General features: G+C 43.4%; 1 protein-coding gene across 1 annotated transcript; it reads left to right on the forward strand.

Annotated features, from left to right (window-relative positions):
• Window positions 1-745: 745 nt before the first annotated feature.
• Window positions 746-12,110, forward strand: LOC128578972 (nocturnin-like). Its single transcript, XM_053581305.1, is given in 6 exon segments — window positions 746-829; window positions 1,605-1,703; window positions 4,388-4,539; window positions 4,968-5,121; window positions 10,650-10,885; window positions 11,003-12,110. Coding segments are annotated over 6 exon segments (1,833 nt in total).
• The last annotated feature ends 5,236 nt before the right edge of the window (window positions 12,111-17,346 follow it).

Here is a 17,346-nt window from a genome sequence, read left to right on the forward strand (position 1 = left end):
GGGTAAAAGCAACTCTCCAGTAATTGTAGAAAGAGAAAGAGAAAGATTAAAAAAAAAAAAAAAGACAAAAATTCATCCGTACATCATATGGGAGCCTTCCAGTGCTGACTTTCCAAAGGTAAAAGCTAAAAGCATTCCTTGGACCATGAACTTGTGACTTCCTTGATGAGGTAAATTAAAATAATGGATATGTTAACTATCATATGAGAAATTAATATGGGAAATATGAGCAAAGTAGTAAAATCTCAACCAAGACAGAAAGAAAGTGAGAAATATAGAAGAAAGAAAGAATGAAATAAAACGTGAAGAATATAGCCAAACAAAAATATTGACACAGGGTTCAATATCCCCAAATAAGAAAGGAACCACCACCCCCTCCCCAAAGGCAAACAAATCAGAACCCCAGAAAAAAAAAAAGACAAATGGGGGGAGGAGGAAAAATAAACTTAGATGCCAGGTGGTTCTGTTGTGTTAGGAGATGGAGAATATGTTACAGAGACCACTCTTTATACTTTTTTTTCTTTCAATTTATGACCACAGTTAGTTGAACTTTCTTAGTCAGCCTAGTACACAAACCAGGTCTAGTGGGTTCAGGGCACTGGGTGTCTCAACCTCTAATATCTTGTCTGGTGCTAAAATTTGTGAAGAAAAACCTCAAAATTTTTGCTGATGCAGAAGCCCCAGGAAAAAGATCAAAAAGGACCTGTGAATTCTGTACATTTTCTATGGGATCCCAGGTATGATGATGGAGTACCTGTGTCTTCTGAGTGAAGCCCTTGGAAAATATCTCCTTGCTTACGTATGCCCACATAAGTGTTTGAGTGGGAAGGTCAGTAGGTATTTCCAGGATAAGAAAGGAAATTCTTAACTTTTGAATATGAAAGCCTGGTGTCTCTTTTGTTTTCCCAGAAGGGGAGTAGGAAGACCATGGTTCATCAGAAAAGGAGCAGGGAGAACACATAGCCTCTTGTAATAGAAAGGGGGAGGTGCTAGCATACAGGATACACATGAATTTCACGAATGCTCTAGAACAGTGATTCTCAACCTTCCTAATACCTTAACCCTATAATACAGTGCCTCATGTTGTGGTGACCCTCAACCATAAAATTATTTTCATACAACTGTATTTGTACAGGTTATATGTGATGTTTTTAGATGATCCATGTGAAACCGTCGTTTCAGCCCCCAAAGTGGTCGCAACCCACAGGTAGAGAGCTGCTGCTCTAGAACCTGTCTATCCACTTTTTCTCTGGTGATTAATTTCTTTCAGAGTCTTTCTCAAAAATTATAGGTTACTGATTTCTCTGTGATTTCTCTGGTAAGACTCATCATCTCCACAATGAGTATCATTAATGATTCAGACATGGCATTAACTGGAAGGACAAAAGGAATAAAGCCAACTAATGTGTGCCTTACTTTTGTCACTTTAACTCATTTTCCCCTCTTCACACTTTTTCTTTGAAGTGAAAATGGAACTTTGAAGTACAAGACACTGTTTCCTTTCAGTGTCAGTCTGCAAAGGGTTACTCTTTCTAGGTTTTTTTTATTTTGTCTATGTTTTTATTTTGTCAAATTTGTGGCACCTTTTCTTTGTGTTCACCCAGACAGTTCCACGGGGACTGAAGGAAAATGAGGAAAGAGCCCATAAGAATAGTCAACTCTCCAGGGAGTTATATGTGGAGAGTGAGAAGGTTAAAAGGCAGGTATGATCCCCTCCTGGAAGTCATCACAAGGGATTTAGGTGGGATCATATGACATTTCTTGTGAAAAATTGATTGGTTTTTCATAACCTCTCCAAGAACCTGCACCCAGACTTTACCACATGGGAACATCTTTCTGTGTTTGTGAAGGCATTCTATAACTGAGGGATGCCTGGTTATCAAGGTGTTCTGTCTTCTCTCTCCAATAAGGTCTACCCTTCACAGAGTGGTTTATAGGTAGTGAGAAAGAGAAAAGGCAGCTCTGGCTCCATGGGCAGTACCATAGTGTGGTGTCTCTGCCAGCCATCACAAGGAAGTGGTGGCTCCCTGCAACAATTTTTTATTGTTGTACAAAAAAAAAAAAAAAAGATGTTTTTATGTAACCTCTCCAAGAGCTCTGTGTAGATCGTTGGAGGGTGGGAAAATTCATTGGTCATATAAGGACAACCATTTGGGTTTGTGAAGGGACTCTGCACTTGAGGGATGGTGGGGTGGTATGGTGTTTTGTTTTAACTCTGCTATAGAGGGCCACAGGATAAGGAGCTTCAATGCCATCTAACTCACACCTGGGATGCCTCTCAAAGGACTGGAAGATCCTCAGACTTGACAGCATAAGAAAAATAATTTTCTTCTGTAACAGAGTTTGGCCTCAGTATTCATTACCAGATAGGGAATTTTAGCCCACATGTGGGTATTTAAATTGTAACATAATTTTACAGCTACATCTCTTTTGTAAAAATAAAAGAAAGTGATCAGAGGTCTCGTGTGCGCAAGATTTTATGTTTTTAGTGGGTAATCCATAATACTTGGAGTTCTGTTTAAAAACATTTTGATGGGGCGGCGCCTGTGGCTCAGTGAGCAGGGCGCCGGCCCATATACCCAGGGTAGCGGGTTGGAGCAGGCCCGACCAAAACTGCAACAAAAAAATTGCCGGGCGTTTTGGCGGGTGCCTGTAGTCCCAGCTATTCGGGAGGCTGAGGCAGGAGAATCGCCTAGGCCCAGGAGTTGGAGGTTGCTGTGAGCTGTGTGACGCCACAGCACTCTACTGAGGGCAATAAAGTGAAACTCTGTCTCTACAAAAAAAAAAAAAAAAAAAAAAAAAATTTGATGAAGGAGGAATGGACTGGAGGGGAAACAGGCTGAGCAAAACTCCAAATTTTCCTCTCATGTGATTTATTGGCACTACGTGTGCCAATACTCCAGAACAGAAAGAACATAGGTTAAAAGGAAGAGGTACTAAAAACGAAGAACTCGTTGATAGCTTACAGTTCAGAAGAGACCACAGCTTTACCCTCTGCTCCCACCAAGACCCAAGATTCATATATTTATTCTAGTCTTCTTTCTCTCCATGAGGTGGCTTCGCCTAACAGACAAAAGGTTAAAAAGGCACAGTCTTGCTTCAACAAAACAGCCTAAAGACTGTAAAAAGAAACTAGAGGATTTATGAGTAGATTCTGGAAAGTTTATAGTGGAGTTTCAACATTTGACTAACACTTTTTTTTTCATTTTCCTTGGAAGGATCTAATTATTTTACTATTTTATTAATGTAGTGTGGATGAGAAACAGCATACAAATAATAATAGCTGCACAACACAGGGCAGATTGACAACATGATACTAATCAGAACTTGGATGATGGGGTAAATGCAATTCCTACTCAAGACCTCAGGTGTAACTATGACTTGGGCAAGCAGAGAAGGCTGGCAGACCCACCAGAGATTACATTCATACTGCATTTACAGAAGGCATAAGAAAAATATCAATAATGCCAATAAGCTTTTCCAGAGTAGCTGAGCTGACCCAGAATAAGGAAGAAAATCCAGCCTTTTTTATGGAAAGTCTAGTGGAAGCAATCCAGAAGTATACCAACTTAAACCCTGAATTAGCCGAAGGGAGAATTGTGCTTAATATCCACAATTATTAACTAAGTGGCTCATGATATCTACAGAAAACTCCAAGATAAGTCACTGGGGCCCAAAAGTGACTAAAATGAGGTACTGAATTTGGCCATCTCAGTGTTCAACAATCTTGACCTGGAGAAGGTGAGTAAAATACGCAGAAAGGCTAAACTTTTCAGAGATCTTATTGGAGCCAATCCCTGTGGTACATAACAAGACATGCATATTATCTGGTAGCAGTGTGAAGTCTCTCAAGTCATGTCTTAGCTGTGGAAAACTGGGCCATCTAAGGACAGAATGTGAGATAAGAGGCCTAACATGGACAGTGTAGAAGACACGGCATTATTCTGTGCCACTTGCTGCCACTGTGCTTTTCTAGAACACTAAATCCATGATTATCAAAAAAAATCATCTCAGGGATTGCCTTGCAGAAAAACAGATCCTTATAATAACACAAATAGATACAGATTCTATTATGATGGGCTATTGAAAATAGCTGCATTCCTATGTCTACAGTTATAGGGATGAGTAGGTCAGCCTTTATATCACTTGCTTGGTAGTCCTGCTAGTCATCCAAGGCTTTCCCCAGGGATGTGTCCTTTAAATTTCTGCTGTCTGAGAAGGGCTCCTATAGCATCTGTCCTACATTAGAGAGATAACCATTGTTTTCAGTCCCCTCCATATGCCTGTTCACTCCCTGCACATTGCTAACGTCTGTTCACACAGTGCATGAGCCAACCACCATCCATCTCTCTGTAGATATGAATAATGTTTGTCTGAACTTCCACAGGCAAAAGTTGGGAAGCTAAGCTTCTCCTTCACAGGAATAGTAGGTGAAAAATATCCTGTCAGTGATGATGGGATGCTGAAGGTGGAAGCTCTTTATGGCACTGTTACCAAATGTCCCCACTGTTCTGCTTTGTGCCTATTACCCAGAACAGAGTAACAGCACAAATAACACACAAGTGACACTTCTCTTGTGTGGCTAACTCTTTTCCTCTCATCATACCACAGTGGGGTGGGGAGGGGGTAATGGTTTTTGAACACAAGTGTTTGTTGCCAGCTTTCTCCTTGTGAAGCCCTTGTCACTCATTTGACTCCAACCAAGATCACCTAGACAGGTCCAATTGCCCTGCTGGTATCTAAACATTGTCCTAAACTTATTCTTTCTTCTCCAGAAGCTGGTGAGAAACACTTGGAACTAGGTCCGTGGATATTTCCCGTACAATATAAGAAAAGCAAAAGGGCAACCTGGCTGGGTCAATATCTGACAGGGTGTACTAAGGAAAGTGTGTCTTTGCCTTCCCTGGAAAACTACATGATATTTGAAATGGTAAGAAAATTTAATGAATATCCACCTCTCTCCTAAGAATTCATGAACAATATCAGAGATACTATGAATGTGGCCCTTCTGGAGCTCCAGTTTCCTCCTCTTCTGGCTCCTGTACTAAGATCCAGCATGCGTCTCCATGCTCCATCTACTTCCTCCCAGGGTTCCTGAATAGCAACTCCATTTTCCTGTCTGTGAGGGGGAGGGCTTTCTATATCATACCCCAAAGGTAATAAGCCCTCTTAGCTTACCCATACATAAATAACCAACTCTAAGCAATAGAATGTTTACTTACCTTTCTCCTTTGAAATGCTTGAAAAATTTTCCCTCAGTGTACCTTGGGAGGGATGCAACAACAAGTTAAAAAAAAAAAAAAAAAAGGGAATGACTGGAGCAATAGCGGCCAAGACAGGATAATGGCACTGACACAGACACTGACACTCAGAACTGAGTGCTAGTCATGTAGGACATAAAAGACTTCAGACAGTGGACATGTCTTGCTAGTCAGTGAAGTGTCCCAAACTTGATTAGGAAGAATGAGTCACAGTGAGAGTGAAAGGAGGGGGAGAGTGGCACATTGTGAGGTGGGGGGAGATGGATTTCAGGTGATCTGTCGGTGTACACAGAGTAACAAGGAGAGGGAGGTGCATGGAGAGTGAGAGACACACAGAGGGCTGGCTGTAGGGAAGAGGGCTTGAGAGGACATCAGTACCCATATAGAGGTGTGTAAGCCAAAAGAGAACCACAGCAAGAGGTCTATGCAGGGAGAGAGAAACAGAGAGGCTGTCATGGTAGAGAGATACAGAGAGGGTGATGTAGGAGAGAAAAACACACATAGCAAAGAGACAGAGGATGGAGCTGGGAGACAGAGAGATTATTACATATTCATATGTGAATTTAAAAAGACTGTAAAATAAAGCCCTGGTGATCCTGACTCTGAAAATAATTCTTTTTGTGAATTCTAAAAGAATCATGATTATATGTGGAACTTTTTGATACAGCATCACCTGAAGCATCAGTATGGAAGAGAGTTTTGGTTTATGAAAGTGAAAAATACAGGCACCTTCTATCACTCACACCATCACAGGGGGTCTTTTGAAATCCCATGGAGACTGAACCTATCTTTGCTCTCCACCTGGACTTCCTGAATCAACTTCCTATGCACTTTTTCTGGGGTGGGTAACAGGGCCAAGCAGTTGGACTATGGTCTTTACAGGATAGATTCAGACTTTGCTGTGTGGGGCTTGTCATTCCTTTTTCATGGCTTGGCAGACCAGGCCTTTGTCTGATGGATTGTACCGCTCTGCTGCAACATAATGGGCAGATAGAGGACTCTGTTTAAGCTTCCCACTGTTATGCAGCTGCCTCATAGATGCTGCCCACCCATCACTGGGCACAGGAAGAAGAGCCCTACAGGAGCAAGCAATGGGGCACCTGTTGGGGCTTATAAGCTAGGCCTCAAATTTCCTTCCCTCCTTCTGTCACAGTCATGAGAATGGCTTTGCCTCTGCAAGTGTCCACCAATACCAGGCATTGGTCTGTAGGACACTCCTGAGACCGTCACAGTGATTCTCAACCTTTCTAATGCCACAACCCTTCAATACAGTTCCTTTGAGTCCCAACGTCAGCCACTGTTACCATAAACCTAGGATTCTGACAGTCCTGACTTATCTCCCTGCAGAAATTTGGGGCAGTGGAGGGGAGCAGGCCAGAGGTTAGAGCATGAGCACAGTCTCAGCCGTAAGCCCTGCTCAGATCTCACAAGCCTTAAACTCTGATGTTAGGCCCAAGCCTGATGAAGTAGAGCACATTTCTAATGTTATTATCAGGAGAGGAGAAGGATCCAGAAGGGAGGTGTGACATTCTCTACCTTGACACACTTTGGTGGTGCCAAGGATAGGAGCAGGAGCCAATGTTCGTGGGGAGAGGAGAACATAGGTAAAGGATGGAGAAAACATGTGATGTGTGTTCATGGAGATACTTCTGTTACACAGAGATCAGGAGAATGTCTTGGAGCCAAAACTGGAAGTGCACACTACCAGCTCTGGCCATGTTAAGCCCTCATATTGACCAAAACTCAAGATGTTTTCAAGATGTGGCCCTATCATTGAGCAGGGTCTGGTGGAGCAAGAGTGAAAGGTAATTCCAGGCACTGTGATTGTACACTAACTCCAACAGAAATATCTCTTGAGGCTACACAGGTTACCAGACCTGAATGCACTTCCCCATGTTGGCACATGCTGTTTGCCTTGGGGAATATTGAAAATGCACATCTGCTTCTGTCCTCCCTCATGGGAACTGGAGAATGATGGTACACAGAGCAGGAGGTAACACATAAAGTTTTTCTTTAGGCTTATGTTTAATGACATAACTTAGCAGACCAGCCAGCACTATCTAGTTCACAGCAGGAGTACATGGCCCTGAGGGGTTCATCTGCTCCTAGGGTTTTCCAAGGGCTTTGCTAGACTGGAATGGCTAGGATCCACATGCAGTGCCATTGGAAAAGTGAGGTCAGGACCAGGAACAGGTAGTGCCCAAGTCACAGTCTCCTGCCAAAAGGCTCATGGCAAGCCACCTAGCAGAATCACTGATTGCTACTGTGCATGATTCTATGCAGCCAGATGTCCATGAGGAGGAATGTGGAGGAGGTGGAGGTGGCTTTCTAGAAAACATGGGTTGTGGTGCTTGTGAAGTAATCATGTCATCCTTGCAGAATAGTAGGTTTTTACCACTAAGAGAAACACATACTATAGCTTCTGTTAGGTGCGTGCTGTTGAAAATAGCTGGCACCCTATATCTATAGTTAAAGGGATGAGTCCAGTTCAGGCATATTCGCAGGGTTTACTCTGAACAAACAGGAAATCCAATCGAACCCAGGGATTTCATTGAATCCAAAGCATAGGATACAGGAGAGCCCATGGTATAGAGACTTGACAAGGCACACATGAGATGTAGAGAGGAAAAGTTCCCATGCCTAGTATCAGTCATGTAGTTTGGGGATGGTGAGGATATGGGACAGAGTCAGAGGTAAAGATCAGTGAGGGCAAAAAAGGGAGCAATGACAATTGAAAGAGGGCGAGGAAGAAAAAGGGAAAGAGGGAGGCAGATAGTAGTCATGTGAGAGACATGTTTTCCCAGTAGGCTAGGGGGACATACTTACTGCAGGTTGCTTTGAGATCTGGAGGCCAGGAGAATCAGTGGCATGCAGATCAGAGCTTTCCAAAGTGCCTATTCTCTGTAGCACATGAAAGGGTATGTTCATCCACTATGAAGGCCGCAGGTAATGGAAGTGGGTCTTTGTGCATGCTTGTTTTACATCCCAAGGCAGATCCTTGTCCCTCTGTCCTACGAACCCATGAGGCCTTCAGCAGAGGGACCCTGTGCAATCATGCTTAATCACATTAACCAACTTTTCCGGTGAGGGCAAAATCTAAAGAATGGTGATGTTTTCAGCAAAAGGCTGTGGGAGAGGACAATATAGCCATATACTACCCTAGGATGATTCCCATTTCCTCCTCCCCCAATTCTTAGGGAAAGGCATCATCTGAGTTGCACTTGAACTTGCGAGGGAGATCAATTCTGTCTCGGACATTTTGATTCTTTCTGATGAAATGTTTGTTAGGTCTATATACATGGGTGTCCTTTTTGATCCCATCTCCTGGCTTTAGTGTGCCCCTTTTCCTCCCATAGGAATAGAAGCTGCTGAGCAGAAGTTATACTTAGGAAAGGGTCAGTAACATGGTTCCTGGCTGGAGCTCTGCCAAACACATGCCACTGATGCATGTGCACTCATGTTTGAAGCTGAGAGTTTGCTCGTATTGCTGTAGTTGTAAATACTGTTTGTTTGCACTTCCACAGTCACAAGTCAGGAAACTAAGGAGGTGAAAAAGAACCTATCAGTGATGGATGGATTCTCAAGTTAGAATCTCTCTCTGATCTTCTTATGCAATGTCCTAATTTTTGGATTTTCCTATAGTCCAGGACACGGTAACACAAAAGGTACATACACATGACACTGCCTTGAATTGCAGGTCTTTTCCCCCCACCCCCCCAGAATACAACTGTGATTGGAAGTGTTTTCCAACTATCAGTGTTTGTTCCTGGCTTTTTCCTTGTGAAGCCATTGTCACTTATTTGACCCCACCTAAGATCACCTGGATACGTCCTCCTGCCCTGCTGGTCTTTAAGCATCAGTTCTAAACTGAGTCCATTTCTCCCCAGCAAGCTGGTGACAAACACCTGGAACTAGCTCTCTGGATATTTCCGTTTAAATATAGAGATAAAAATGTGCATTTTAAATAGAGACAGAAGCAGATGTACATTTTTAATATTCCCCAAGGCAAAAAGCATGTGCCAACGTGGGGAAGCAACAGATGTAAGCCTAGAGGACATCCTCCAGGTGCTGGCCTGATGCAAACTGCCTCTCTCTGTGCCCCAGAGGGAGAACCTACAGGGCTTCTTCCCTTAGCACCTCATTGATTGGCAGAGATGCTCTGAAGGGAATGTGTGGGAGTGGCCCTAGCACTCTGTTTCCAACTGTGCTTTAAAAAGCATAAGTGCAAATTAGGTGTTGAGGAAAATGTGTGTCCTTGCAGTTCCTTGGAAATAACATGCTATTTGAAATAGGGAACAAATTTAATGAATGTCTACCTATCTCCTGAGAATTCACAAAGATAAGAGAAATTATGAATGTGGCCCTTCTATGAAGCTTTCCTGATCTCTTCTCTTAGGACCATAACATATGGGTCCTGCACCGGGACACAGCATGTATCCCTATGCCTTCTGGAATGGTGAATATCTGCTTCCTCCCAGTGTCCCTAAACAGCAACTCAATTTTCCTGTCAATGAGGAGGAGGACTTTCTAGACCCTGCCAAAAAGACAAGAAACCCCACTAGCTCCATATCCAAGCACAAATTACAAACTCCAAGCAATAGCTTGCTTAGCTGAGATTTTAAAAAAATGTTTCTAAGAAAATGCCATAAAGCTATGTTAACTAGTGTGATGAAAATGTTTCAAACGGTCTATGAACCAAGTGTATGGTGCCCTGTGATCATATTAATGTACACAGCTATGATTTAATACAAAAATAAAAATAAAAAATAGAAAAAATGTTTCCTTCAGTGTCCCTTGGATCAGATGCCTCAACAAGTTTAAGTAAACCAGGACAGTGACAGAGGCGATAGCAGCAATACAGACAAACTGTATTGACATAGACAGGAGCTTGCAGACCTGAATGTCAGACATGTAGAGTATGGAAGACTTCAGAGAGTGGACATGTCCTACCAGTCAGTGAAGTGTTCCAAACTTGATGAGGGAGAGTGAGTCAGAGTGAGAATGAAAGCGGGGTTAAGAGTGGCACATAGTAAGGTATGTGGGAGATGGAGCCATTCAGGGTGATCTGTGGATATACAAGGAGAAACACGGAGAGGGCTGTGCATTGACACACAGAGGGCTGTATGGGAGAGGTCTTGAGGGGAGAGCAGTACCCAAACAGAGCCATCAGATCAACACAGCTAGAATCATATGTGGGGGAGAGAGAAAAAAAAAAGAGACTGGTATGGTAGAGCAATGCTGCTTCTTTGCGGGCTCCAATGCCCAGGACTTGCCCCAGGACCTGGGCCGGTTGAAAAGAGGCCTCAGAGCATCTGCTCTGGCAGCCCAGACAGTCTGCTGGGGTCGCCGGCGTCGGCCCCAGCCAGGCTCCGCTTCTCGATGCGCTAGGGGCCCCGGCGGTTGTGGCGGCGGCGCCCGGCGTATCAGAGCCCGCGAAGGCTCTGCTCCACCCTGCTGCAGAGGGACTCATCCGGCCTGCGCCGCATGCCCACCCTCGGGCTGCAACGCCAGTCGTCCCCGCTGGCGGCTGTCCCTCGACCGGCGGTTGTCCCCCGGTCCAGGTCCCCCAGGCTCCTGGAGGCGGCCTCGGGCGCTGTGAGATGGTGTACCAGAACCGGTTTCTTGTGAGAAGGAGGAGCAGATACAATATCTGTATTTGCTGTTTAAAGTCACTGACTAAATCAGAGGTTATAGCACTTTGATAGCCACTTAAATGGTTAATGGTTATAGGGCCTTGAAAGCTACTAAAATGTGTATTCCATGGGAAACAGTACAAGCAGACTCTTTAGTGCTCTCACCAAGACACTGAACAGCAGCACTGCCTCCCAATACTCAGAGAATTTGGTGTCATCTGACCCAGAACTCCTGGAACCCACTGGTCCTAAAGAACTTCTTGAAGAATGCAGGGCTGTCCTGCACACTCAACCTCCTCGGTATCAGAGGGATTTTGTGGATCTGAGGACAGATTACCCCAGTACACACCCACCCATTCGGGTCATGCAGTGGAACATCCTCGCCCAAGTTCTTGGAGAAGGTAAAGACAACTTTGTACAGTGTCCCATTGAAGCACTCAAATGGGAAGAAAGGAAATGTCTCATCCTGGAGGAAATTCTAGCCTATGAGCCAGATATATTATGCCTCCAGGAAGTGGACCACTATTTTGATACCTTTCATCCACTCCTCAGTAGACAAGGCACATTTTTCCCCAAGCCCTGGTCACCCTGTTTAGATGTAGAACACAAAAATGGACTAGATGGCTGTGCCTTGTTTTTTCTCCAAAACCGATTCAAGCTGGTCAACAGTGCCAATATAAGGCTGACAGCTATAACATTGAAAACAAATCAGGTGGCCATTGCACAGACCCTCGAGTGCAAGGAGTCAGGTCGAGAGTTCTGTATTGCTGTCACTCATTTAAAAGCACGCACTAGCTGGGAGCGATTTTGATCAGCTCAAGGCTGTGACCTTCTCCAAAACCTGCAAAATACCACTCAAGGAGCCAAAATTCCACTTATTGTTTATGGGAACTTCAATGCAGAGCCAACGGAAGAAGTCTACAAACACTTTGCTTCCTCCAGTATCAACTTGAACAGTGCCTACAAGCTGCTGAGTGCTGCTAGGCAGTCAGAATCCCCGTATACTACCTGGAAGATCTGGACCTCAGGGGAGTGCCGGCATACCCTGGATTATATCTGGTATTCTAAACATGCACTGAGTGTAAGGTCAGCTCTTGATTTGCTAACTGAAGAACAGATTGGACCCAACCGGCTGCCATCCTTCAATTATCCTTCAGACCATCTGTCTCTAGTGTGTGACTTCAGTTTTAATGAGGAACCTGATGGACTTTTATAAATGCTTGTCTTAGTCTTTTTAATCACAAAACTCTTAACCAGGGCTGTTTCAGGAAACTGAAATAGAATAAGAAGTTGCCTGAGGAAGGATAAGGATATGCAAAGTTTCTATCATTTTACATTCCATGTCAGCAGCATGCCCTTGGGAAAGAATCCCATTAGTTCACAAATGTTCTCAATTAAAACAGATAGCAAAAAGGGTATTTTCACTACAGTTTTGGCTTGTATTGTTTTCTTTTCCCTTCAGCATTACATTTAGATCATTGAAGGGCATTAAATTGGCTTGTTTTGAAGCTTTTTCAGTTTGAGGATGCAGTAAAAAGATCAGACTTGCTTGAGTCCTCCTTAATTAACAATAAGTATGTAGGAGCAATTTCTCTAGACAGCATGGTAAGTTATTTGTGGGGTTTTTTAATGTCAAGATGTGCAAGGCAGAATTTTTATATTGTCATGTAATATTAAGTAAATTATAGCATTATGAAAATTTTAGAACCATGCAAAACATAAGTTATAGAGAAATTAATTTATGTAATAATTTTCTTAAAGCTTTAAAATGTTTTAATGGGGTGGCATCTAACAAAATGTGTACAAAGGAACTGTGTAGCCTGGAGTTGTTGTTACTAAGTGTATCAGGTCTCCTTGATACATTCTTCATAAATAATCCTTACTGTGCCTCCTTGTTCTCCATTATTGTCTTTCATTTTCATTATTTAATCACTATTATGTATTTAAGCTTTTCCATTGGTATAATATTGGTATATGTTTGAGGTCACTTAATGTCATTATTATTTGAATTGGAAGGTGGTTTTGACAATAGGTTAGTTAGAAGCTGTTTAATTGGCAATTGCTAAGAAAGTCAATGGGACCTTCTTTCCAGAGATGAGAAACTGCCTAGAAAACCTGTTAATGGGTTGTCATTAAAAAAATTTCCTAAGATAGCCAGATACTGTGGTTTGAAACATCTAGAAAGAAGAATGTAAAAACTTAGAAGAGAACTTTCCATCAGAAATATAAGTGGCAAAGATAACAGGTGAAGCCTCTTCCAAGCAAAGTAACCCACCAGTAATAAATTGATAAATATTTTAATTCCTGTGTTGTAAATACTTAAGTTTGTTAAAATACTTTGTCTTTTAAAGTTAAAAAAAAAATATATATATATATATATATATATATATGCTTCCTCCCAGTGTCCCTGAACAGCAACTCCATTTTCCTGTCAATGAGGAGGAGGGCTTTCTAGACCATGCCATAAAGCCAAGAAACCCCACTAGCTCCATATCCAAGCACAAATTACAAACTCCAAGCAATAGCTTGCTTAGCTGTGTATTTAAAAAATGTTTCCTTCAGTGTCCCTTGGATCAGATGCCTCAACAATTTTAAGTAAACCATGACAGTGACAGAGCCGTAGCAGCAAATACAGACAAACTGTATTGAAATAGACAGGGGCTTGCAGATCTGAATGTCAGACATATAGAGTATGGAAGACTTCAGAGAGTGGACATGTCCTGCCAGGCAGTGAAGTGTTCCAAACTTGATGAGGGAAAGTGAGTCAGAGTGAGAATGAAAGCAAGGTAAGAGTGGTACAAGTTAGATATGTACGAAATGGAACCATTCAGGGTGATCTGTGGGTGTACAAGGAGAATCACGGAGAGGGCTGTGCATTGACATACACAGAGGGCTGTGTGGGAGAGGTCTTGAGGAGAGAGCAGTACCTAGACAGAGCCAACAGATCAAAGCAGTGAGAATCCTATGTTGGGGAGAGAGAAACAGAGAGAGACTGGAATGGTAGAGGAATATTTGTTCAGGGCAAAAAAAAAAAAAAATGGGGAGGGTGATGATTTTAGTACTTAGGCTGTGGGAAAGGACAACACAGCCATATAGTTTCCAATGGTGATTCACACTTCACCCTCCCCTAACATGTAGGGAGAAAGCATGGGAGACGTTTGCACCTGAACTTGAAAGGGAGGTCTATCAAGAAAATTTGATTCTTCCTGATGGATGTTTGTCAGGTCAATATATCATGTGTCCTTCATCACTTCAATTTTCCTTCTTTCCACACATAGGAATGGAGACTACTGAGCAGTTACACTTAGGATGGTTTTGGTAGCTACAGTGCATGTTTGGAACAATGCCTAATTGATACCATCACTCATGTGTCCCCCTGCTTGACACTAGAGTTCACCCATCCTGCCATGGTTGTGGATAATGTTTCTTTGCAAATCACAAGTAGGGAAACTGAGGAGGATAAAAGGACCCTGTCAGTGTTGGCAGGATACTGAAGGTAGAAGCTATTTGTAGTTTTCTTCATACACACATGACACTGTTCTTGCCTTGCAGGTCATTCTACTCACAGAATATCACAATGTGATAGGTAGTGTTTTCCAACCATCAGTTTTTGTTCCAAGATTTCTCCTGGTTAAGCCCTTGTCACTCATTTGACCCCTCCAAAGATCACTTACACAGGTTCTCTGCCATGCTGGTTTCTAAGCATCTGACCCAAATGGAGTCCTTCCCTCCCCCACAAGCTTGTGACAAAGTTCTACCCACAGAGGCAGAGACCCAAAGAGCCTTTTTCCCTAATCTCCAGATCACTCTCCAATCCTGCCTATGGTCACTTTCCACCTGCTAAAACAACAGCTAGATGGAAGTATGCCCTCAAGGCTTGCAGTGTTAGTAGGGTAGTCAGAGTGCATGCACATCCGTTAAATGGAATCAGATCCCAATCAATCCTAAGGTTTGTGTTTGCTTTGTATCTTGTCAACCCTGTGAGAGATCACACACTCTATTCCTACCCAGGCAATTTGGGCATGGGCAGTGACTTATCATGCCAGTCATAAGGCCCTTGACTCCCAGCTACCCACATGCAAAGTTAGTAGATGACCAGTCTCTGAGAATGATGTCACATGGAGTAGGAGGGAACATAGAAAGCCCTTCATGATGTTGAGTAGCAGAGCCACCAGCACTGTCTCATCCACAGTAGTAGTACATGAGCCTGAGGGTTTTGTCCACTCTTGTGGTTTCTTGAGGACTTTGCTAGACTAGTATTGCTAGGCTTCAGAGCAAGCACTGCTGAAAGGTCTATCACAGGCCGAGAAACAGTCAGCACCTAAGACAAAGTCTCCTGACAAAAATGTTCATGGAAGGCCACCCAGCAGAATCCCTGGTTGCTGGTGTGTACACCTCTGTGTAGCCAGGTCTCCAAGAGCAGGAATGAAGAAGGTGGATGTGATTTTCTAGAAAATATGGGATATGGTTTTATGAGGTAATGGTTTCAGTCTCCCCTGGGTCTGCCTTTCAGAAAAACAGGTCCTTAACAATAAGAGAAACACATACTACAGCTTCTGTTAGGTGCTGTAGGAGGCCAGGAGTAGTGGCTCACACCTGTAATCTCAGCACTCTGGGAGATGGAGGTAGGTGGATTGCCTAAGCTCACATGTTTGATAACTATATGAACCAGACTGAGACTCTACTTCTAAAAATACCCAGGAATGAGGAGGGTTCCTATAGCCCCAGCAACTTAGCAGTCAAAGGCAAGAGAATCACTTGAGCCCAAGAGTTAGAGATTGCTGTGAGCCTAGACACCAAGGCACTCTGCCAAGGGTGGCAAATTAAGACTCTGTCTCAAAACTGAAAAAAAAAAAAAAAAAAAAATTTTGCATGCCTATCTCCATAGTTGCAGGAATGAGTCCAGGTCAGGCATATTCACAGGGTTTATCCTGGAAATGCTGGAGACTCAATACATCCCAGGTATTTCTATGAATCCAACAACTAGCACACAGGAGAGCCCATGCTACGAAGACTAGTCAAGGCACATGTGGAGGCAGGAGAAGATCTGTCCCCATTCCCAGTTTCAGTCAGGCAGGCCAAGGATGAGTGAGTGAGACAGAGGCAGAGGCAAAAGTAAGTGAGGATAAGACAAGGAGATAATGAGAAGGGCACCAGAAAGTGGAAGGAAGAGGAAAAGAGGGAGGCAGATAGTAGCAGGAGAGACAGGTTCTTTCAGAAGGCTAGGTGGACACACTTATTATAGCTTGATTTGAGACCTTGTGGCCAGGAAAAAGTGTCCTGATACCTGATATCTAGTGTCCAGGTACCAATCTACATAGCAGCCCACTTTTGGCAGCACATGTAGGGAGAGTTCATCTATACAGAAGGCCCCTGGTAATGATCGTGTATCTTTCTGCATGCTTCCCTCCCTTTCCAAGGTAGACCTGCATCCCTCTGTCTTGAAAACCAGTGAGGCCTTGAGCAGATGGTCTCCATGCAACCATGTGAATCATCTTGACTAACATTTGAGATGACTTGCTCAAGGCAAATGCAAATTTAGGGAGTGTTTTCAGCACTAATGTTGTAGAAAAAGACAGTACTGTCATATAGGACTTAAAACAGATACACACTTCTTCCACCCAATACCCCTCAAAAGGCACATTCTACAAAGGGAATGGTCTCAGTACAACTTGAGAGTGAGATCAGTTATGCATAGTATATTTTGATTCTTCCAGGTGTATGTTTGTCAGACCTATATATTATGCATGTCCTTCATGCCCCCATCTCCTTGCTCCTGTAGCACCCCCACTTTCCTCACACAGGCATAGAGGCTGCAGAGCAGAGTTACACTTAGAAACATTTTGGTAGCTTCTGTGCCTGGATGAAGTTCTGCTTAGCAGGTGCCATCACTGAGGTGCCACCGTATTAGAGGCTGTAAGCTCGGCGGTCCCTCCCTAGTTGTGGATAATGTTTGTCTGGACTTCCATGGGCATAAGTAAAGATGCTGGGCTTCCCCTTCACAGGAAGAGGAGGTGCAAGACACCCTGTAAGTCATGGTGGGATGCTGAAGGTAGAAGCTTTCCATGACCTTGTTACCGAATGTCCCCATCCTTCTGCTTTGTGCCTGTTGCTTGGGACAGAGTAACACCACAAAGTACACACACATGACACTGTTGTTGCCTTCCAGGTCCTTCTCTACCCAGAATATCACACTGAGAGGATCCTAAAGGTTCTCATCCCAGATTTCTCCTAGTGAAGGCATTCCCAATCATTGGACCCCAACCCAGGATTCCCTGGACAGATCCTCCTGCCCTGCTTGTTTATAAGCTTCTGTCCTAAACTGAGTTCTTTTCTTCCCACCATGCTTGTGGCCTTACTAGGAGGCAGCTCACTGAACATCTCTCACTCAATACGGGGAAAGCATAAATACCAACTTCCTGGCTCAACATCTTACTAGAGGTGTTGAGGAA

This window comes from Nycticebus coucang, chromosome Y, assembly GCF_027406575.1.
Source record: "Nycticebus coucang isolate mNycCou1 chromosome Y, mNycCou1.pri, whole genome shotgun sequence".
In the NCBI taxonomy this organism is placed as follows: Eukaryota; Metazoa; Chordata; class Mammalia; order Primates; family Lorisidae; genus Nycticebus; species Nycticebus coucang.